The sequence below is a fragment of the Xiphophorus hellerii genome, chromosome 16 (genome assembly GCF_003331165.1).
Source record: "Xiphophorus hellerii strain 12219 chromosome 16, Xiphophorus_hellerii-4.1, whole genome shotgun sequence".
NCBI lineage: Eukaryota > Metazoa > Chordata > Actinopteri > Cyprinodontiformes > Poeciliidae > Xiphophorus > Xiphophorus hellerii.
In genome coordinates, this window is record NC_045687.1 from 6,548,650 (window position 1) to 6,572,760 (window position 24,111).

The window sequence follows — 24,111 nt, forward strand, 5'->3', positions numbered from 1 at the left end:
AGGGAGGTAGGTGGGTAAGAGGAGGAGGATGGGAGGAGCCAGCAGCTGAAAAAAGGTGGAGACATCAGGAGAGGGAGTGGTCAGAATTAATAGGAGGGAGGAGAAAAAAGAGGGAAAGGGGGAGGTACACTGAAGTTAAAATTTATATGTTGATTTTATATATTAATGTATAAAATCTCATCCCCCATTTGTTTGTGAATGAGAGATTTATGCATAGAGGGGGAGGAGACAGAAAGAGAAACAGACAGAGGGATTCAGAGGAAGTAAACATCCAGCAGCAAAACTTGCTGACATTACAACAGATTTGTAACGAGGCGTCGCACTGAATGAGAGAAAAGCAGCTTATTTAAAAAAAAGGAACATAATACAATGCTAGCAAAGCAAAAATAATACAGTGCATTCCAAAAGCACTCAGTGTTACCCATTTTGTCACATTTCAACAACAATGTATTTCATCAGGATTTAATTTCAAACAAAGTTGTGCAGAAAGGACCTAATATTTCGTCTTTTACAATTTGTGTCTCTTCTAACTTTGCACATCTACAGGCTGAAATGTTTGACCCATTAATTGTCGTAAAATAAATCATATTTGGTGAAGAGCTTCTATGAGATCAGTTTTCATGTCTTTCTATTGATATCATTGAGTTTCGTTGAATACAAGCTTCCCTGATGCAGGCCTTGAAGCTGCCCATACCACATCACCGTGGGTACAGTATGTTCCTCCGATGTGCAATGTTTGTCTTCTACCACTAGCAGCATTTTGCATGCAGGCCAAAAAGTTTACGTTTGGTTTGGTCTACCGCATAGACTATGTTTAGATTTTTGGATTAAAACATGGTCTTTCAACAGACTACCCCACATGAGCTGAGGATTTCTGGAGCTCCTCCAGACTTTTTATCCACCTCCCATTTATAATTTTTTCCTTGCCTGGCCTGTCACCTTAAATGGGCAGCTACTTCTGGCTACTTCGACTGCTGGATGCAACCAGATTTCATTTATGGTAGAAGAAAAGGGACCAAAGTGTACCCTGCATTTCTTTCCATGGATTTTTTTTTCCCTAAAAAATTTGAAAATGTTTCCATTTTCTTTCACTTCACACATATCCATTTGGTTTTGGACTATTTGGATCAATTCCAAGGGTAGGAAAACTTTAACAAGGCACTGTACACACAGCAGCCAACACGTGTTGATGTTAGAAAAGCCCGGTCGTGTCAAAGAAAACAAATGTCTGTGAAAGAAAGCAAAAGTGCAAAAAGAAACAACAAGTTTTCTCATTTAAAACAAGATGATACAGTTTTAATGTTTGTATGTAGAGCAGAAATATTTCACCTCATATGTAGAGAAAGGAGGCATTTCATCGCTACTTTCAGGGACTGAAAGCTAGCTGTTATTTCACTCACATGGCAGAGGGATTTAGACAGAGCAGAGTGGTGGATTTGGCCCGAGGGCAGATTTGAGCTTTGACATGGACTGGAATGAAGGAGATGGCTTTGGTGATGGTAGAGGAGGAAGCTGTGGTGGAGGAGGGATGGTATAGGAGGCTAGAGGGGCTTTGTGGGCAGAATATAGAAGGTCAAGGTAGATTTGGTGCACTGGGAGTGTTTCAGCATCTACAGAGTACAGAGTTTAGACTGAAGAGTAATCTGAATGTTTATCCCGCTGGTGAGAGCATTATTTATTCATTATTTTAATCTCTTTTCTTTTTTTTTTTTTGAAGCGGGGTTTGAGTCAACAAAGCCCATCCCTTTCAAAGATGAAAACTAATTTCTGTGGCTTGTTTATGTAAAGTTTAACACATCCCTCATGCAGTTCAAAAACAAATAAATCTTTCCCAGTCGCAGCGGTTGCATAACTTGTAGTGTGATCGGCAAGAATTGTGCAATTTTTCAAGGGGAATGAGTAATAGGGCTCTGTGCAAGAGTCCAGCCCTCTACAAGCCGCACCAGCATTCTAGTTTTTAATCAAACTGAAGATTGAGTAATTTTTGGCAAATGATAAGGGAATGACTAACTAGAGTATGCTTGCTATTTGAAAACTGTTCTATCAGCATGTGAGGGAAAGCCTTATATAATAATTAGACCTAAAAAGGCATTTTAAGCTATTTTTCTGGTTGAAGTGTGTATATTATTATAGGTTTACCCATTTCATACATAAAATGTTTCTGCCAAACCATGAAACACTCATTATCTAGACGTATCTCAATATTGTGCAACATACCAAACAATGTTTGCTTTGCAAAATCATCTTCATCAATAGTTCTCCGCTTTTTATGAAAGACTTCCCAGGGTTTTTTTTGGTTTTTTTTACATTATGGCTGCTTTTTCTATTCTTTTTATGTTGACCACAAAAGCTTACACTGCAGGATAAACTAGTAGAAAAATTCACAAAAGTAGGACGGAAGAACTATAAAAACTGTGTCAATGAACAATGGATGAAACCCTGTCTGTGAGAAACAGGGAGAACAAGTCCAGCAAAGACCCACTGCAAACCCGGAGAGATGCATCATCCTTCAACCAATTGTCTCCTGTGTAACTGAATCATAGCTCAGAATTATGTGGCCTAATAAATAAACAAACTTCTCTCTTAAATTGAGCAGGAAAATCAGAAAAAGTCAGCTAAAAAGTTTTAAAAACTTTCAGAAATGTCTGGAGAAATTTTATAAAAGGACAACATTAAAAAATGTTAACAGTAAAACTAAAAATATACATCAGGTAGGATGTTATATTATTGAAAGGTTTGGTTTAATAGATTATTTAAACACACAAAATATGTTCAACTCCTACTTAATGGCTGTTATTTTCAAATGGTACTTTTAAACTGGCAAAAGAATTAAAACATGTATTTTTATTGACTGAATATGACTCTATATGATAATCAGTGTTGTCATATTTCCTTGATGAAGGGAATTTTTAATATTTTTGGAACAGGATTCCTGTATAATTCACAAATTTTAACTTTTTCTTTCAGTTTTCAATTTCTAAAATGTTTTGAGATTTGCATTTATTTTGTTTTATGATAATCAATTTAATAAACTGTTTCAACTGCATTGATGCCACAAAAACTGTGACTTTGTTTTTTTTTATTATGAGTAAAAGCAGTGGAACATGTACAATATAATTATTAAAAAAAATGCAATTAAACCACTCGAAAACAACTGTAAAAAGAAAAAAATCTATCTAAAATTGCTAAAATAGAAACACTGTTGAATATAAATGACAGTCACCTTTTCTGACTCAAACCTTAATCCAGAGAATCAGATTTTTATAAAATATATTAAATGACAAAATTCCAGCAACATCTATTATAGTGAGCTTCTGTGCACAATTACTTTGACGTCACCGCTGCAGTTTACTGAACACAGCACTGTGCAGAGGCAACAAACCGTGAAAAAGTATCAAATGTTACAAACATCCTTCTGCCCCCACACTGACTGAATGAATTACAAGACAGAGAAGGTGTCAGGTAGGTTTTCAAATCTATTACACAAACATTCCAGAGCAGCCAGGCATTGTAAAATCCCCACTCTGTTTGTAAAATTAACAAAATTACAACCCATTGCTGACAAGGACAAAAAAAGAAAATAAAAAGAAATCAAACTAATTTTCTTTAGCGTACAAAGGGTTTTTCCAGTTGATTTATTACTATTCACTTTGTTATTTTTAGAAAACTCGGTTATGTAAAACCTGCTGGTCCACCTGGACACGCAAACACAACTGTGTTTGTGTGTCTGGATGCTCCCACGGGAGTGTTTGTATCTGTCTCCAATTAAGTTATGTCACACTTGCCCATGCAAAGCTAGCTTTTTACGCACATTATTAGTGTCTGAGCTCATCTGCTTGCAGACCTCAATGGCTTCCACCTCTATTTCTACTGAGCTCTGTGTTTGTTTACACATTTTGTTGCAGGGGCATTATTAAATCACTGGTCTGGCAGTACGGAGGGAAAACCTGCTGAAGATAGATCGTACTTGCAGCCACAGAAGTGACAGCTCCAACAGCGTGCAGGAACAAGATGTGCTCAATGTTTGAAATGTGTAGTGTAGAGTAACACATGAACACCCCCCCCCCCCCCCCCCCCACACACACACACACACACACCCTTACAGAAATGTTGGAGACATCCCAAGTGAGTTCTAAAGTCAGATGGAAAAGGCAGTAACTCTATTTTTTCCTGAACAAGACATCTTGGACCATGTGACGTCCAGTGGAGCTGCAGCACACAAAAACCTTCCTGTTATGAAAATAATTCAGACCTCCAGCAGATGATATCTGAGCTACTATAAGGCACAAATGCATTCTGGATAAGCATAAAGTAAAATATAATTAGCTTTTTTGTGTTTTTACTCTAATCTTATGCTCTCCACATTTTGCTCTTGTTGAAATAATAAGCTGTTACATTTACAAAAGACTTTGAGGGAAAACATCAATAAATGGTTAAAAGAAATCCATCATTTGGTTTCAAAAAAGAGGCTTTGTACCAGTGTAACAGGCAGTGATTCTGCAGGGAGAGCTCATCAGTCAACACCCGACTGGACTCCTCACTCATCCCCCCTTCATCCTGTTGTATAAGAAACCACACAATAAACAGGTTGTATTCACAGGCCTCACTCAGGCTCACCTGGGATGGCTGCACATCAGCAGACTCAGTAACCGACTGCGACGGCTCAGCTCGTCTGAAAAAGGAAGGAACCAGCACTATCTACTGGTGGATGCATCTAATTACAAGTTCCAAAGTGAAAGTATTTTGTTTATTCAGTTTTTCTGTCGTTCTAAAGGCCTTAAAAGCCACTGGGGTGGATAGCACGTCTGAAAACCAAGCAAACACTAACATGAGTCCTCCAAAGGCACTGAAATTGTCACACAAGGTAGGTTTATAATAGTCCAACATCGACTCCTGCTTATCCTTTGTCAGGACTGAAGGAGGAGCTGCACTTGATCGAGAGGTCAGTGGGGGAATGGAGTGATAAACTCTGAACAGGGTCAAAAGGTGCAAACTGAAAATTATTCACAAACATTATTCAGAATCTCCAGGTAACACAATATCCCTTTTTATTGGACTGGGGAATATCCAAAGATAACAGTGACAGCAAACAAGATCTAGTTCTGCCATTTCTAACAAATAATTTGTATATTATTTGTATAGTTAAACCCTAGAATCATTCATACCCCAGCAGATTTACATTAGGGTTTATTTTCTAAACTGAATTACATCCGAAACACTGGGCCTCTTCAAAATATTATTATTTCCTGCTAGAGGAAATAAGTTGGTAAAATAAAAAGATTAAATAAAACGGAAATCTGCTAGGGGTAAAATGTAAAATTCAACTCAAGCCACAAGTTCCTGAGAATTAACCAGTCAAGCTAGCTCCTATTTGCAATACAAGTCAATGGAAAATTATTTCTCTTCATTTTGAGATCCTGAAGGAAAATGTTCACTTCAGGGTGAGTAGAGGATGTACTTGTGTATCTGTGTACGGACAAAAGTTAATGAGATATAAACTCCCAAAACTGAAAAATAAAACGTTTATTGGTGGAGTTTTTCCACATTTCAAACATGCAGCATACGTACTGTTTTTTTTCCCGTTTTTTTTTTTAGCTTATAGGTTAGTGAGGAAACCATGCTTGAATTTTTAATTCAGGGGATATTAGTATTATTGTTTCCACCATAGAATTTGCAGGTCTGATAGGTAAGAATTTTATTATATTTTACTTATTTGTTTGTGGCAGCAAATGATAAAAAAAAGACTAATCTTTGTATAAAATGATTTAACGGGTTATGATTGCTCGGAAAACTGAGGGACTCTATTCTGAAAAGTTTGATAACCACTAGGTGCCACTAGATGGCAACCTTTTCCTACATTTTCCCTTTAAAAGCTCATCTCATGTCCTATAATTACTTATTAAACAGAGGTTTTTAATTGATGTGCGCTTGTCATTTGAAATGAAAACAATTTCTACTTTCCCATCATTTAGAGACATTTAACAAGGAATGATCCCTTCAAAGAGGCATCATCCAAACAAATGGAATCATTTCCTAAATTGTGATTGTAAGGGTAAAGAAAATAGGAAGCTCTAAGGGAAAGAAAATGTGGGCATTATCAAACAATTTTTTAAACTTTCTTGTGAATATATTGAAAATAACAACAAACAAAAAGTCGTATGTCTGTCTGTGATCGAGACATATAAAGTAAGGGATGTAGCAGGTGGAAGACACGGCGGAAGAGACAGAGGAGGACATGGCAGTAGGGCAGTGATTTAATTAGCACCCTATACCCCCTCCAGCCCTTCACTCATAGCATCAATAATGCATGGCCCCTTGTTTCTACTGCCATAATTAATCCTCTCTTACTATAATTAAAAGCTAAAACTCCCACAAGATGGTTCAGCTTGGCCAGGCAAGGGGTAGGGTTGGCACAGGAACTAATGAAACACTCACCCTGTGGACGGACACATTGACAGGATGAGACGAGTTGACAGACAGATCAACAGTCCAAACTGAACTCTATCAGAGATATGGAGGATGAGATGAGCAGAAAAGCTGAAATCTGAGAAAAAAGACAGACAAATTACATGAAAACATTTGAGAGAGAAATGTGTTCCTGGAGCTGTTGCATGTTGGATTTGTGAATGAGCGACATTGGAAAGAAGGACAGATCCACAAGTGCGTAAACCCACACTGAGGCGTGCACACAGTTACTTACAGAGGCATACCGCTCCCACATGAGATCCTTCTCTGCTGCAGCCAAGTCTTGACAAGAGGAAGAGGTGGAGCTTTCTGATGCTGCAATTAGGACCTCACTGTCTGGGCAAGCAAACTGAAATTAATACTTCAATCGGGGGCCTGGCACACCTACAGGCACACATTCAGACACCCCTACACACACCAATGAATACAAAAACTACCCAGGATTCCAGAATAATTCATCTACCTTCCAATCACAGATGCGTGAATTATCAAATCTGTCTCTCAGCTCCCTTTCTGTGGATTATTGTACAAGATTCACACCATAAGGATAGATTTGCATTGGAATGGACAGAGTTTTGTGTAGCTGATGCTTTTATCTTTGTGAAAATGGGTGCAGGGAGTGTGCAGGTCTGGCCACATGCCAGGAAACAGCACAGTTGGGGGAGCAGAGGTCACTTTTCAGCCTTAATGTCCTCTCCTGAGTCCCTGCTTCTCTCGCAACAGAGAGCACTCACCTGATTCAGTCACCTGTCCAGCATTTTTAACCAACGTCTGACTTCAGGAGCTCTGGACCTTGCAGGTACTTCTCACAGCACCTCACCACTGTAAGCGCACTCCCTTCAGTCTCCCTCCTGCCCCGCCAGCCTCGGCCCCATCTCCACTTGATTTATCGCCCTAAAATACCACTGCACTAATTAGTCAAGTAATTAATTAATAGGCATTTGCATTTGTGCATATGCAATTAGGAGGCTGACGAGAAGAGAGTGCAGCTGGGGCCCAGGAGTCTGGTGGGGGGAGGTGGGGAGGATGGTCCCCGTGTGTGTTGTATGTGAGCATGTTTTTCTACGCGTGTAGAAGTTTGCACTTTTTACAGAAAGACAACTGAAGAGCAGGTCATCACCTCACACGTCTGCAAGAGATGAGGTGGATGGGGGGAGGAAAGGATGAAGATGCAGGAGGTGTTTACTGACAGCTTTGAGATGCGAGTTGACGTCATTTGACTATTGAGAATCTGATATCTTAAAGAGAAGGAGCTTCGTTTTCTGCATTTTGATTGCATGCAATGAAAAGCACAGCAGGTGGTCCTTACTTAGACTAATCCGCCTTCAAAACGGACGCAAAGTGATTCTAAAATGCCACAAATCCGAACAATCTCTCCTCGGGCGTTTTAATATCAGATCAAAGTCTCCCTGATTGGTGCTGCTCTGAGCCCACTGCTGGCTAAACTCGAGCTGTTGACATTTAGCATTTATTTTGGCAAGGTGACCCGAAGGTTGTTTGGAACTTGTTAAGAATAAATCCCATCCCCTACTTTTCTCAATTGACCGCTGCTATCCCTTCCCCCACCTCCCCACACAATGCAGCTGAGGAAGGATAGGGCATCCGTTTGGCTGGTAGTGGCGCTTGATGCCCCTCTACACACTTGCAAGCTGACACAATCACATCAACGTGGTCTGGGGTAGTGCCAGGTTATCATCCTGGCTAATCCCATAAGGGAGGAGACACATTAGTGAGTCTGCAGCGCCATTACACTCCCGCCACAGCTGCTGTGCTGCTGGTGACCCCACAGATGACCCCTGCAACCTCCGAAAGGCCCCTGAGTTGTGTCTGCAGAGGTCCAAGCCCAAGGACATGATGAGCTTCCATCAGCTATTTCTCATCCACCAGGTCCCCACTCGCCCAGCCCAGTGGGTCTGCTCATGCCAACTTGGACTTTGTGGTCATCAAGCTCATTTCGAGCACATTAACTTCGATAATACCTCCTTAATAGAGAGATCTCAGAGCTGGGAAGGACACAATGCTGCAAATAAGACACACTGAAGGGAAGCAGGAATTCTTGCATCTCCTCCGCTCGTGTGCCAACATGCCTCCTCCTTATTCTCGGGCACCTCTGCCAGCTCCAACCGGCATCAATTCCTTGTCATCCTCCACTGCGCCCCCTCTTCCTCCTCATTTTTCATACATCCCTCGTGGATATGCACACCTGGGTCTCACGCTCTCGCTGTGTATGCCTCCCCGCTGCTGGCAGCCCTCACTCAGCACTGCAGAAATCACAAGCTCTCCGACAGCAGCTACCCATAGACGTCCGCCTGTCTACGCAGCGTCACACGTTTTAATATGATTTCATCGGAGACTCTGGCAAGTGGGTCGGCCTCAGCCGGAGCCAGGCCCAGAAGAGTCAGAACAAATCACAATTGGTTTTGGTTGCCGTTCCTCTGAATTTCATGAAGGTATAATTTGATCCAATTAGGTAAATAAATAAACAATATGCCTGCTGTTCCATGCCCTTAATGCACTTATAATTCATCCCCATCCCCTCCCCCTGCTCCCACTCAGGCATGAAGGAACCAAATATGTGTTGTAGGGTGAATCAAAAGTAAATCCAGCTTATTCAGTGTTGATTTGGTAAAGAGTTTTATAATAGGCTTAATGAAGCATTGTTTTTCATCTTTTCAAACTGAAAACTTGTACATGAGCATAATTAATTGCTTGGTTAGTGGGTTTCGTAGCTGTACTTGTTTCTGATTAAGATGAGGTCAAGGCTTATTTACTGTACTGTCACTTAAGCATATTTCACACATGAAACTGAGGCTGATCTCGCCATATTATACATCGACCTCACCACACTCACATGTCCGTATTTATAGCTTTTAGTAGCATCTTCCTTGTGGTGATTGCAGCATCCCACTCACTTATTGGCCATTAACAGTGAGTTTGGCAGGTGGATGAGAAATTTGGATTTTATAAAGTGGCCTACATGTCTGGAGGCAGCAGCTCAGGTCAGAAATGATGAGTTTTGTTGTTCCTTCATTTTATTTTCTCCCTTTCTCTTCTGTTTTTCCTCTCTTTTTTTCTGGCTGTGTGAGCGCTGCCGCGGTGACAGATGGCGAAGCCCTCCTCCTCCTCCTCCACCACTACCATCTCCATCTCCTCCTCCTCTCTCTCTCCTTTCCTTCTTTCTCTCTGTGAGTCTCTCTTCCCCCGGGAGGGCAAATCTCTCCGAATGCGGGCGCATGTCAATCACTGGGCTCTCATGTGATGGCTCTTGCCGGTGACGTGCCAGCCATATGGGCGCTGGCATCGCAGCCTTAGCTGGTATGTAACCCCTTCCCCGGTAGCTCACGGTTGCCATACGTGCACTGACACACACACACACACACACTATCTCTCTCTCTCTCTCTCTCTCTCTCTCTCGATCTCAGTCACTCTCTCTGTCTCTCTCTCTCTCATACTCTCACACACACACACACACACACACTCGCGCGCGCGTTTACATCCATGCATACATGCCCTCACGCATGCACACGCAGACAAGCCAGGACGCCGGGACAGGAGGACTCACCGAGCGACCCATCAGCGACAGGAAACGACAGCCGCGCGCCTCCTGCACCTGCACGCTGAAGGAGAGCGGTGCTTCGCTCGCTCGTGCGTTCCCGAAGATGGTTTGAAACCGAAGCGCGTGTTTTTTTTCCCCATCCTCTCTGTTTTCGCCTCCCGTCTGTCGCGAAAAGCGAAAGCACAGGTAAGTCACGTCAAATTTTTTTATTTATCTAAATAAGTAAATGAAATGATCAAATCTGAGATGCTGAATCCAAAATGGTCGAGATAAATGTAGGAGACAAACAGATTTTTACGCATGCACGTCGCTTGTAATTTGCAGGCTCTTTTGGCTCGGATCCACATGGACATCTAATCATCTAATTGTTCTAGCAGGTTCGCACCCATCCAACGCAATGCGAGCGATGTAAGAACAAAATATCACGCTGGCGGCACAAGCCTGGTCAGGCACGTAGCTCGGCAATAATGTGGCTCTGCCAGCTTTGTCCTTCAACTTTTGACACCAGAAGCTACCTGGATGATAAAAGCTATTATAGCCGGCCTGGGCCAGTTTCACCCCCTCTTGGATCGTTTTTCACGGAATCAGTCCTGAGGATTGGAGTAATGTGTGATAACAGTAGATCATGCTGGACACTGATTTGCTGTTGAGATTCCTGCGCTCGGACGGTGATGATCTGATAAACAAAAGACAAGGAGAAAGACAAATAAGATTTTTTTTTCTTTTTTATCAGCTTTGAAACAAGGAGGTCAACGACAGCTTATTGGGAGAACTATTGATGATTTCTATTTCTTTTTGTCTCTTTTTCTACTCCTTTTTTTTACGATTTGTACGGTCAGGCTCGAAGCAAATGAAAGGGTGGGACAACTGACCATAACAGGCTTGATTTACCTCCGCTTGTCCACTTTTTTCCCCTCTCGAGTCATTACTTAAAAACACTCAAGGGTTTTGTGTGTGGGGGGATTTTTTTTTAACGCAAGCTAAAAGGATACAAGCGATTTCCATTTGTAAAATCTGAAATCACGCACTCGTGCATATTGAATTAAGTGTGAAATCCATTTCGTGCAAGATGCATGTTCTGTTAATTAAATGTTGCTGCGTTTTTCCCCTCTAATTGTAGAAACCTCCCGAGCCTAAGATTTAAAAACTAGATTTTGCCCCTGGCACAGCCCCCGAGATAATTAAGCAAGCATCAGAGCCCACCTTACTGCTGCAACATAAATGTAACATGCAAAGAAGGAAAAGAGTCAAAGTTACCTCGTGATTAATTCACTTTGGCTAATAAAGTATATATATATATATATACAGAAACAATCGTAAAATCTGTATTTATCAAGATATGGCCGATTAATTTCGTTAAATATTTACCAGATGCTTCCGTATTAAATCCCTTCTCGAGGCAATTAAAAAGAATCTTCTTGTGGATGAATAGTGCTGGAATGCAGCCAGAAGTATATATGGGCGTCAGGAGGAGTGAAAGCGGGGGCCCCCGTGGGACCTGTAATGTGGCCCCTGCCGCTGGGACCCGCTGCGAGAGGACGCGACAGGGCAAACCAGTGACAGCAGGGAATTAAATGGGGATCCGTCCAGCTGTAAACCAGTGGAAAGCCTCGAAGCTGTCTGTGTCGAAATCCCTCACTCTTAAGATGTTTCCTTCGGTCCTTTGTGACAAATTTGACCTTTTATCTTACACTTTTGATTTAATGTACAGTAAAAATAAACACTATAATAATACAAGACTAGTCTGTGTAAGGAGAATTGTTTTTTCTCTTTTTTTTCTGAGGCAGCATTGTGCGACTGTTTTTCTTCCACGCTGTGATTGTTCGATCCCTCTGAGAATTTTTTTTCCCCATTTCCCTGCAGATTCACAATGTTGACGAGGCTTTTCAGTGATCCTTCGTTGCTTCCCGACGTGCAAAAATACTCTGCCTGGGCGGAAGACAGCGATGGAGAGGACCACAAAATCAAAGACGAAGACCAGGACGCTCAGGACGACATGGAGGCCTCTGACATGAGGGGAGACAGTCGGACGCATTCAGAGCACGCCGGGGACGACGACGAGGACGACGACGTGGAAGAAGACGAGGACGGCGAGGATACTGAGGGTGAAAGACCCAAGAAAAGGGGCCCCAAAAAGCGCAAAATGACCCAGGCTCGGATCGAGCGCTCCAAGATGCGGAGGATTAAGGCCAACGCCAGAGAGCGGACCCGGATGCACGATCTGAACTCTGCGCTTGACAATCTGCGTAAAGTTGTGCCCTGCTACTCCAAAACGCAAAAACTGTCCAAAATCGAGACGCTCCGATTGGCAAAAAACTATATCTGGGCCTTGTCGGAGATACTGCGTTCTGGGAAGAGGCCTGATCTTGTTTCTTACGTCCAGACGCTGTGCAAGGGTCTCTCCCAGCCCACTACCAACCTGGTGGCGGGATGCCTGCAGCTGAACTCCCGCAACTTCCTCACTGAGCAGCAGTGTCAGGACGGGGGCAGGTATGGCTCCGGCTCCTTCTCCATGAACTCCTACCCGTATCAGTGCGCGCGTCTGTCCAGCCCCCACTGCCAGCCGGGCTCGAACTCGCATCCGCTGAGGACGCACGGTTATTGCTCGGCGTACGACTCCCTGTACGGTGGGAGCGGGTCACCGGAGTACAACAGCCCCGAGTATGAGGGCCCTCACAGCCCGCCCCTGTGCATCAACGGCAACTTTTCCCTCAAGCACCAAGGCTCTGCGTCCCCGGAGAACGAGAAGGGTTACCACTACTCTATGCATTACTCTGGCCTGCCTGGCTCCAGACCGGCTGGGGCCCACAATCTGGTGTTTGGCTCCTCGGGGGCCCGGAGCGGCATTCACTCTGAAAACGTCCTGCCTTACCACGACATGCACTTACACCACGAGCGGGCCCCCGTCTATGATGAACTGAACGCGTTTTTTCACAATTAAAAAGTGAAGCCCATCATGCGTCCTCTTGTTGTCAAAACCACCCACGGCACACTTTCGGACTATAAGCCCGCCAGGATCCAGACAGTATCCTGGATATAATATTAATATTAATAATAATAATAATAAAACCTCTCACTCATTGTTTTCATTGGTGTTTTTTTTCTTTACCTGTCAACATCCAGTCTGTTTTTGCTATAGTCAGGGATGTAGTGGAAGAAAACTTGAACTACAATCTCATTTTGCGCAATAAAAGCTTCCCGTCCTTTGAAAGTGACCTGCATTTCAAGAGGACTTCATAAATAAACCACATTAGTAGACAACAAACGGATTTGAAATAATATTTATCATGTGTGATTTGTGTTTGTATTGGTGATTGTTTGCATTTTGGTGGCAGGATGTCCTACTACACCTCCCCACACTTTTTTCCCCATATACCACTACATCGCTGGCTATTTAGCAACACTCACCTAAAATTGGTGGTTATGTTATAAAAGAACAATTAAAAAATCACCTGCAAGGGACGAAATGAAAAAAAAAATCTAACAGGAGTGCAAAAACAAACGTTGAGCTGTTAAAAATTATAAGATGTGTTGGTTGGGTTGTTTTTGAAATTATTTGTATATTTATTTTCCGCCAGGAAATCCGTCGTTTGGCATCTATGCAAAACCATACGAGAGCACGAAGCGAGACAGACAAAGGCCCAGAAAGACACTGATCCAATGACAGCACTTTTGCTGCACACATTCTCTCTCACACACACCCACACACACACACTCCTTCATTAAACACACACACCCACACGCACACACACACACTGGAATCACACTTAGGAAACCTGACAAACATGCTCTGGCCAAAATCTTCAACTGAAGTCAACAGTCTGACATACACTGGAACTGACAATGGAAGATATTTATGACATTATTAAGTTATTTATATCGTTTTGTTAGCCAACAGGGCTATTCAAATGGAGTTTTTATTTATTGCCAATGTATTATTATTATTATTATTATTATTATTATTATTATTATTATTATTATTATTATTATTATTATTGAACAGGTTTTATTATTTATTTTGTAATTATTGTTAATAGTCAATGGAAATGAAGGGAACCCTATATTGCTGGCCATTTTTTTTTGTTTTGTTTTGTTTTGTTTTTCATAGAAACTCAAATCTTTCAACTTTGTATTCAACCAACTGTGTGGTAAAATAAAATAACAGCAAATGAGACTGTGGAACTGGATTATTTCGTATGCATATTTGCGCACCTACTAATCATGCAACACATATTTTATGCTATAAATTAAATGTTCCTGCAAATAAGGTTCAGAGAGGGAGACCGGCAGAGTTTGGTGAGTCGCAACCAGCAGGAGGTCCTTTGAACTTTGTGGCCTTTAATGTTAATAAAAAGAAAAGGAAAGAGCGAAATTGTATTTCATTAATTCTTAATAAATGAAATAAGTGATTACATATATATATATTTCTATATCTATACAGTCTTGACAACATGAATGTTCATTTGAGTTGACCTCAGAAGAGATCAGCAGGTATAAAACACAGATCCGATAATGTCAGGTCAATTTAAGAGCATTCCAATGGCAACTGGAAGTGTTTCAACCAATAAAGTCACAGTATAGACACAAAAAGAGCTCATGTTATTTTGCATAATTTTTTTTATTTAGCCTTCTAGAACATATTTTGGAAGGAACTTAACGCAATCGAACTATTATATTTCAGAAATACAAACGTAAGAAAATTAAACGAAATCAGTTATGTTTGTGAATCGTCTTCAAATAACTTCAATTTACAAGAAATACTACTAGGATCAAACGTATGGATTTAATAAAATCTGAAAAGTTATTTCTATAGCAAGTTAGTAACTTAGTAATTTATCCGAAGATTAAATTCATTTAGTTGTTATTTATTTGCCAGAAATTGTCAATTTCGCTGCGGTATATAAGAAAACAACCGTACCTATATTTTTTATCTGTATAATATTTTCACTAATTCGTTTTAATAAAAACAACCATCTTCACAGATATAATATTATTATGGTTCGTATTTTTAAAAAGTGTAAAAATCCACGTTAACATCCGCGGCAGAGGAAGAGTTTTGCGCTGTAAATATGCACAAATTAGTTGTTTTTTTTTTTCTGGTGTCCAAACACACGGTCCCAGTCACAGGAGTGCAGAGGGCAGCCGTTGCCACCCCGGCTGGGTTTGGAGCGCTGCCCCCAGACCCATATGTTCTCCCCAAAATGTCCCGAGTGCTGCGCGCAGTAAGAGCGCAGACTTTTGTTCACTGGTGTTGATCGTCAGTACAAATACTCTCATAATATTTATAAGTGCAAATGCTTAAATGTTTTTCATCTATTTAAAAATGATGGGGAAACGCAATGCAACCAATTTTTTTTTACATAGAAATAAATCACATGGATATTTATTTTTTTCTGTTTATTGATATCAGTTGTTTGATTTTATTTGTCAACGTCCACCGGTTATCCTATAATGCCACTATACTTCATGTGAGAATGTGTTGGCATATATGAACATTTGGGCAGAAACAATCTATTTGGTTCTCTTCTGAAGAACAAAAAACACTTTTAAAATGGGCTTTAGTTAAAAACAGTTTTAACATGAAAATGAATCAATTTGCTTGTTTCAAGCTGTAAATCACAAAAACAAGAAAAATAAGAGAGAATAAAAATAAAGTATGACAAAGGAAAGTACAGTTGACCTGGGTTTCCAAAGATTGCACTTCTGAAATAATTGTAACAATATTTATTTATTTATTTATTTATTTATTTATTTATTTATTTATGCAACAGGATTTCTTTAAAGACTTCTGGAACGTTCTGGAGATTAGGAGCCGTTTGGCTGACTCACTGAACAGTATTAACTCCTTGTATTAAATTTTGTAGGTTAATCGGTGTCTTTTGTAACACCGTTTCCAACCTGTTCTATTTGGCAGATATTTACACCTGTGGGACTCCCTGCAGGGAACCAAACCAGTAACCCCGCGGGGTTTCTTCAGGTTTGCTTAAAACGCCAAAAGAGACTGCTAGGCCTTTTCTCTCTCTGTCTGTTTTTTTTGTTTTTTTTGTTTTTTTTTTTGTTCCACTTTTATGTAACTTTTAGGCCCCTGTTTCTTTGGATTCATCAGAAAAGAGGAGAGGGAGGAACGCTGCAGGAGTTGGTCCAAAAGTGAAACGAGCCAGCAATGGAGAGGGCATCTATCAAAAAATACCTCCCGAATGCGCCACCATTACAACCAGCACCACCTCCTCTTCCTCCACAGAAGTCCGGTGAGAGTGAGGAAGAGAGAAGGCTGGCAGGCTGGCGGTGGAGAGTCGTGCCAAGTCCCTTAATGTTCCCCAGCAGCAGCACCAAGAGCTCCGGGGAGGACAGCCTGGCGTGCGCCAGTGCGCCGCGGTTCACCGGGCCAAAGTGGCACTGCTGGGAGGAGTCGATGTTTCTTTCCTAATTTTTGCAGCATCTGTTCATTATCCAGGATGCTGAAAAACCGAGAAAGAGAGATAGAGAGAGGGCTCATCCTGGGTAGCCCTTTGAAACACACATTCTCATAAACATACAGTAGTAAGACATATTTTTTTTGTGAATTGCTGTTCCATAAATATGCATATCTCTCTAACGCTGTGTCGTACATGAGCTCATGCATTGAAATTAGCGGGTGTTGCATTCTTGGAATTTGACTGTTGACATGCTTTAACCTTGCAACAAATTAGTCTGGTACCACGCGTGCAAAGACAAATGTGAGGGCTAAATTGTCGCAAAAAAAGAAAAAAGAACCACACAACAAAAGCAGTCACTAGATTTGAAAAAAACATACACACCCTAAAGCTTTGAAAAAGTGGAAACAGACATTTATTTCCATAGAAACAATTCCCAGAGCGTTAGATTTGATCACATCACAGAAAATTTAGAACTAATGTCGAAAACAGTTGGAAATCATCATGCGGTTATAAAAGGACAAAATAAATCGACCAAACAATTTTCTGTGGGGTCGAGAGGTGCCGGTGCCTCTCTCCGGCTAACGTTCCGGGCGAGAGGCGGGGTCACCCTGGACAGGTCGCCAGTCTGTCGCAGGACGACAAAATAAAAATTGTATAAATATTCAGATCAGACATTTACACAAACATGTACACAATTATAAGTGTTCGTGCAATTTCACGTAGCTGAACAGTGTTGCGTTCACATGAAATTAGGTTAAAGGAGAGAAAAAAAATAAAATATGAAACTTCCAGTGACACTCTGTGCTCCACTCAGGATGAAAAGTGAGTGAATGAATCTCGCTGTTTAAATTATCATGCTCATGCCCACTCATTTTCTCACTCAACTTGGTAAGAAGGGGAAAAAAATCAGGAGTGTTTGTCCGACATAACAGTCAAAAGTGCGATTATCAAAATGTCACAAGTACTATGGTGTGAATTCCAATTAACGTCGAGTTAAAATAATAACTGAATGTTTCTTTTTCCCCCTGCAAAATAAAATGAAGGAAAAGTATGAAAAATGTGATTATTCAGTGCAGTGAAGCGGAATGTAATCTGGTCAGGAGATGGTGAGGACTTGCAATCTGTTAGGAGTATAACAAGATGGCTGCGGCTTAAACATGCCTCTCTCACGTAGATAAAACATGCATTCAAATATTTAATATTATGACAGAGGAAAACTTGTAACAAAGGGTAAATTGTTAACTTCTCTGGCACCTGCGGAAAACAACAAAATGCGCCACATGTGCAGAGAGAAAACTTATCGTGCGCACTTTGGCCAACCTCTTTACCAGAGCCAGACAAGGGGAGCAGTCCATTCACAAGAAATTCCACAACATCTGTTTGGTGTCACACAATAAGGGCGCGGTGGAGTGTACAGGCAGGCCAGCTGAACTACTGCTGGAGGTTCCGCCAGGGGACAGGCTCCTGGTACGGAGGAGGAGGGCGGGGAGGAAAAGGAGCAGGAGAGCAAAGAGAGCAGAGGCAGAGGTGGAGATTCGGGTGAGCGCCAGGTAGGTTTGAGGCCCTTTGGAGAGTAGCCAGGTAAATTTGTGTGCTTCCAGATGTTCAGGAAGAGAACCTCCGCGACAGTTTCCCGTCATGCCCCCGGAAGTCCAGCTGCGTTGTGCACCGGAGGGTCTGGAGCCGGAGTGTGGCTGGCCCAATGTTTAGGAGGTTAAGTAGGAACGCCACGGAATCAGATATGGAGGATGAAGGTGTGGGGGTCGTTACTGGTCTGCACAGATGGCATGTATGCGCGCGTGTAAAGGCGTGTGCGTGCGTGTGTTATGATAGGGTTGGATGATGCCCTGGTCACATGGGCAGCAGTAATTGGCCTCCATATTGACCAGTTTGCGGCGCTGGGGGGCGGGCGGTCTCCCAGCTGGATCTGTCAGATGGCATCGCATCCACCTCACTGATCACTCCTCCACGGACGACCTCCGAACCTCTACCCTTTTCCCCCTTTCATCTGTCTTGTCCTTCCCTTCATCCTTCTATCTCCACCACCTTTAATCTTGCCGTGCCCGCCTCTCCTGTCATCACAGCCATCTTCATTTCAGAGCTCCTTCACACTTTTAGCAAGAACTACAAGAGCGCCAAAGGAGAGGCAAGGAAGTTATCATAGATAATTCAACTTTCATATTCACAACTTTAATTATAGATCCCCAGTGTTTGGCAACGTTTTTACTGCATCACCTGGATCAACTAATTGGGGTCTCACAGTAGGTTTTAGGGAGTTTGGACCGCACAAATTTTCACAACTGCAGCAACTCCGGAACTGTTTTTTATCCTTTAGTAACTTGTAGCAAAATTTTAGTGAATTCTAAGAGTCATTGTCCACGTGGGTCCAGTCTTTAACTTTATGGATAATAACTTGACAATTCCACACAATGTTCTTTCTTGTTTGTGCTATCTTCCACAATGCAACAAAACACGTGCACAACATGATACTGCCACCATCATTCTTCACAGTTTTGAATGGTGTTCCCACGTTTAAAAGCTTCAAAAACTGTGATGGGATTTTTTAATGTTTTCATGATACATCAACATTAACGACGGTATTTGCTGATATTAGTTGTTGCTTAACATATCGGTATCCACCCTATAAGTAAAATTGTGTTAATGTAAAATGCAAACAATTTTTGTCATTGTATTAAAATGGTGGGGAAATGAGGTAATATTGGTTTATATTGGTTAATGGACAGTTTTAATATTGCATACCAATTTTGGCCCAAAATCTTCATATCGGTGCATCTCTACACTGAAAGAAAAAAGCTGTTCATTTTACTTAATTTTATTGTGTACATCCGTCCCACACAATGCAAATAAGTAGAACCGACATATTTTCCCTCTTTCCCTCAAATACTTAAAGCTCGTCAAATCAACATATTTTATTTACATGAGATTACTTGAAAATATTAAGTTGAAACTACAAACATTTTATCTCTTACCATAATGTAAATATATTATGTATTATCAATAACTTTTTTTATGTCTCAGCAACACTATTGTAATGAATAACACCAGCTTATTTTTCATTGCCAGTATTACTCAATGAAATTGTGTTGGGCGAACACAATTCTATCATGTTAATGGAACACATGTTACAGCTTTAAATCCTACTTAATTTTTTCAAGTTCTCTATATGCTGTTCTACTGTAAAAAATTAAAGACTGATATTTGACAAGAAAGACAAAGAAAGCGAGTGCTACTGAACAAATTAGTTTTATTTGAAAGAAAATTTAAATCACACCATTTTGTACTTAACATATTTTAAATTGAAGAGACATAATTTTTTTTAAATTTAGTAAATACAATTTTTATGAACATGAAGGAAAACCTGAGACATATTTCTATAAAAGATGTACAAGATTATGAAAAGTATGTCAAATTTCTACAAACTGTTTTTGAACATGTATTCAAATGACATTAATTAATGCTGCAGTACATAGCTTTACAGACTTTTTTAACATATTTGTTAAAACTATCAGTATGTTATGTCAATATGAGACAAAGCTAAACTTTTTACACCAATTATCTGTCACATGTCTTACTGATTACTATGTAATACCATAGTGATAGTCTAAACAAATGTGTAAAAACAAGAACATTTTTTTACAAGGGAAACACTACATCTTAAAAGTTTATCTATAAGATATTAATATGAAAGACAAAATGATTTAGAAAAGTATGTAAAATTTCTAAAACAATTCTGAACATGTAATTTGCATGACAATAAATCAGTGTAATGTAACTTTTATAGCAAATTTCTTTAACATATTTGTAACACTAAGTAGCAGTAGTGTTATAAGTAGCACTACATACTGGAACGTAAAAGCTGCTGAAGCCCAGTCTTTCAGGTGAACGTTCCTCATTAAAAAAATACATTTCTGTCCTCCAATAAAGAATACAACAAGAAATACAAAAACTGAACATGAGAACATTACCAAATTAAACATGAGAAAATCTCTATTCACTCATAGAGGTGGTTTTTAAGGGACAATGCCTTGTTTGACAGTTTACCTCCATCCAGTTCCATTACTATTTTCTGTAATACCTCGAAAGTGTAGCGGAGGTCAGCAGGGTAGGCGAGGTTCATTGCATATATCAGTCCAAAAAGCATTGCAACAGCTGTTGGCACACTATCCAAATTGGACAACACTCTGATGCCTTCAAGAACGACCCCGATGTCTTCATCTGCTGAAGAACAGTCTTTAAGATGAAAAACACCGATGGTGGTGGCTCCAATACCCTCTTCAATATTAGCTTCATCCACACCCTATGTGAAGAAATGACAAATTAATCTCTTTCTCTAGACCTAGCTGTATCTAGTTCTAGGTATATAGATATAGTTAACATAACATAGAGAAAGAAATAGATATATAGATAGATTTATATAGATCGACAGTTTTAGAGATAGATTTAGAGAAATAGATAGTTTTAGATAGATAGATATCTCTAGTCCTTTCTCTACAGATATCTCTAAGTATACCTACATGTAGATATAGACAGATCTATGTGTCTATTTATGTAAAGATAGATCTATCTCTAGATATCTAGAGACATCTAAGTCTATATAGATACAACTATATGCAGATCTAAATCTATTTCTATATTTAGATTGATTTATCTATCACTAGGTGTAAATACACATTAAGATACATACCACATATTTATGGATGAGCTTGGCTGGATCTTCTCCCATATATATGCAGACTCCCTTAATGACACACTCCCGTGCAACATCAACATCTTCACACTGAAGGAAATTCAGTATGAAAAAATTAGAATTTTTTTCAAGCCTTGTGCTTCACAATGAAGTTTAATAATGTACTTTACCCAAATGTTTTTTATGGTGAAGAGATAGAAACTAATAAAGTTAAAAGTAAAGTTTTAAATGAAAATAAGCAAGAGTAAAAGTCCAAGTTGACAACATTTAAAACAAGAAAAATGTAATTTTCTATATTATTAGTTGTGTTATGGCTACATCACTTACATCATCCATTTGTGCAACAATTTGTCTAAGCTTTTGTCCGAGCTGTCCTCCTCTTCTTTTGAAGAGCTTCCTCAGGTTGTCACAGTGGAGATCCAGTTGAGAGAAGAACTTTGAATGAAGCGGTATGGTCGTAATTCTCTTAAACTCAGCATTTATCTGAAAAAATGAGCACAAAGGAATGATTTTCAAATTATAAACATCTGGAAGAAGGCCACAATCACTCGTGTTGCCAAAGTGAACAGTGAAGTAAATGTGCCTAGACATCTTAGATTAACACAGTATCCAAAAAAACATGTATGAGACAGGTCATACCTCTCTAATGTCAAATAGACCAAGCCATCTTGACATGAAAGCCTCCACCATCGGTGCATCACGAACAACTTCATGTCTTCTGTATGCAAAAGTTTGGACCTACTTGACACTTTTTCTGAGCACCCCTTACAACTCCACATTACCAGCACCACCTAAACCTGTAACACACAAAGATAACCTTGAGTGAGATAACTGAAAATCCAGCAGGTAACTTCACATATATAAAAAAAAAAAGAAAAAAAAAATCTAAGCTCTTCACCAGATTACCAAAACTCAATGTCCTGACAAATATCTGCCATCAGCATAAAATTCATGGGTGCTAAAGTTTGGAAGGCACATTTGAAACTTAAATTTGTTTTTTTATACTAAATCATCTTGGCTTACAAAAATGAATTAAAAAAGCAATTCCTATCTAGGAGCCATAATTAATTTACATCTGTTCTACAACCCAAATTTGTAAACACTTTACATTGAGTCTTCCCTTAAGCTATTGAAAAAAGGGTGAGCTCTCAGACGCCGCCGCCGCTGGAGGGGCTGACACTTGCGGAGCGGCGAGAGACAGCGAGCCAGAGACGACTGTTGGGCTCACAGTAACAACATCTACATGACAAACATTCTACCTGTCATTAATAAGCATGTCACATTCACAAAACAGTACTGTTCCGATGCAGGTGGTTCATAAATCTGTCAAAAATGTTCCTAGCACACTATTTTTCGAATATTTCTATAAATTTTTTTTTAAAGAAAAAAAAATGTGTTACCATATATTGCAGTTATCAGTAGATATTTACAAAGGACACTTTGCATAAGTCTTGAGAATTTGGAAAACATTCGGATTTTTACTCATACCGAATACTGTGCTCCAGCACTGCGCTGGACCATTGCGCCCCCAGCGAACTGTGCTGGATGGCCTTGGCATCCATACAGCGGCGCTGATGCAGTCGAACCATTACGTTAGCAAATTGAAATATGAAGATGGAGGGGATCATTAATGTTGCGCAGTGCACCACAGATAAGGGAAAATAACCCAGAAACCCGTCGAAGTACTCAAAATCCCTCATATTCTTATTTTGTCGTTCTGTCAGCGACGCTACATGCAGAATTGTTACCATAATAACGAGTATCGGTTCTGTTAGTGTATCATGTTTCCACAAGGGTATAATCCCAGAAGAGGTGGCTCATTTGCTTGACAGTGCTAATATGAAAGAACAAAAAACATGCATTTTCTATACGAACAGAACATTGAGAAGCCAGTCGGTTCTAAATCGTCACAGTAGCCATGAGGGAAATAAAGTAACGGACACTTCTCCTGGTGGCATTTCACTGCTTGGAAACTATTGAAACCACCTCGTTGATCTATCCCAAGCACACAAATTAAAAATATGATCGGTAACAACCGTCTTCTGTGGACAACTTTGATGGACTATAGCATACTGTTCTGTACTGCTGTATTTAGCTACAGCTATTAGCTATACTAATAAGAATAGCTAGCAAAATGAAAACAAAAGAACATGCAGATAGTTTAACAATGAGCTATTATACAAGACAATAATCATGTGGAAACATTCTGAACTACAAAAAATATATATATTTAGATCACTTACCTAATCGATATTCCTCTAAAGATTTGTCTTAAACGTTCTTGTCGCTGAGGAGTCGGAAGAAACTGGGCGGCAATCGCGATATCTTTACAAATATCTTGTTTGGCTTCTGATTGGTTAAGATTAAAAAGACCGCTCTTATTATTGTCCAATCATATTTGATAGTGTCTTTTGATATATTGCATCATTTCCGGTGATGATAAAACATGATTACAATGGTTTTAGTAATGTAATATAATTACGTTAAACCAACGTAAAGAAAATGTGTAGTTTCATTATTGTTGATAATTAAGTAAATGATTCTTTATTCAATCGTGTAAATACAAGAGACATGATTGTCTTGTGTAGTATTAACTTATTTTGTTTGTGCAAAATGAAAGACCCCTCAATTCTCATTTTTTCAGTGTAAGAGGCATTCTGTCATTTTTGAATGTGTCTCTGCTTCAACACACCTGAGTCAAATAATGAGGAGGTAATTCAGCCGTTTGATTCAGGTGTTTTGGACCAGGGACGCATCATAAGGTTGCAGAACCCTGTATGGCCTCTTCCTTCCTGAATGGCTTTTGTTTTAGCTTATGCCAATTGCAGAACTCATTACTGTGGATAATGACATTCTTCCTGACCTGCTTTTGCCAGCAAATTGACAATGATACATGGATTTTACAACTAAATACTTTCTTCTCGTCTCTTACCTCTCTCTTACACTGTGTGATGGCTGGATATTCT

The 24,111-nt window shown here is 40.1% G+C and overlaps 2 protein-coding genes across 4 annotated transcripts; one reads left to right on the top strand and one right to left on the bottom strand.

Moving 5' to 3' along the window:
* The first annotated feature begins 9,668 nt into the window (after positions 1 to 9,668).
* LOC116734934 (neurogenic differentiation factor 2) lies at positions 9,669 to 14,195 on the top strand. Of its 2 annotated transcripts, none has more exons than XM_032586467.1 (2): positions 9,669 to 10,207; positions 11,885 to 14,195. In XM_032586467.1, exon 2 carries the CDS (start codon positions 11,892 to 11,894, stop codon positions 12,960 to 12,962), a length of 1,071 nt encoding a protein of 356 aa, XP_032442358.1. In that variant the 5' UTR covers positions 9,669 to 10,207; positions 11,885 to 11,891; the 3' UTR covers positions 12,963 to 14,195. The 2 variants fall into 2 exon arrangements, with proteins under 2 accessions (XP_032442358.1, XP_032442357.1); XM_032586466.1 differs by lacking the exon at positions 9,669 to 10,207 and adding an exon at positions 10,273 to 10,879.
* A 5,562-nt stretch (positions 14,196 to 19,757) lies between these two features.
* On the bottom strand, positions 19,758 to 23,790 carry LOC116734935 (uncharacterized). Of its 2 annotated transcripts, XM_032586468.1 has the most exons (5): positions 23,389 to 23,790; positions 21,785 to 21,942; positions 21,473 to 21,628; positions 21,143 to 21,235; positions 19,758 to 20,755 (listed from the first exon to the last, which is right to left on the bottom strand). In XM_032586468.1, the coding sequence occupies exons 2-5, from the start codon at positions 21,833 to 21,835 to the stop codon at positions 20,450 to 20,452; spliced, it is 606 nt and encodes a 201-aa protein (XP_032442359.1). In that variant the 5' UTR covers positions 21,836 to 21,942; positions 23,389 to 23,790; the 3' UTR covers positions 19,758 to 20,449. The 2 variants fall into 2 exon arrangements, 1 of the variants encoding a protein (XP_032442359.1); XR_004342293.1 differs by lacking the exon at positions 23,389 to 23,790 and having other exon boundaries at positions 21,888 to 22,856.
* Positions 23,791 to 24,111: the final 321 nt, after the last annotated feature.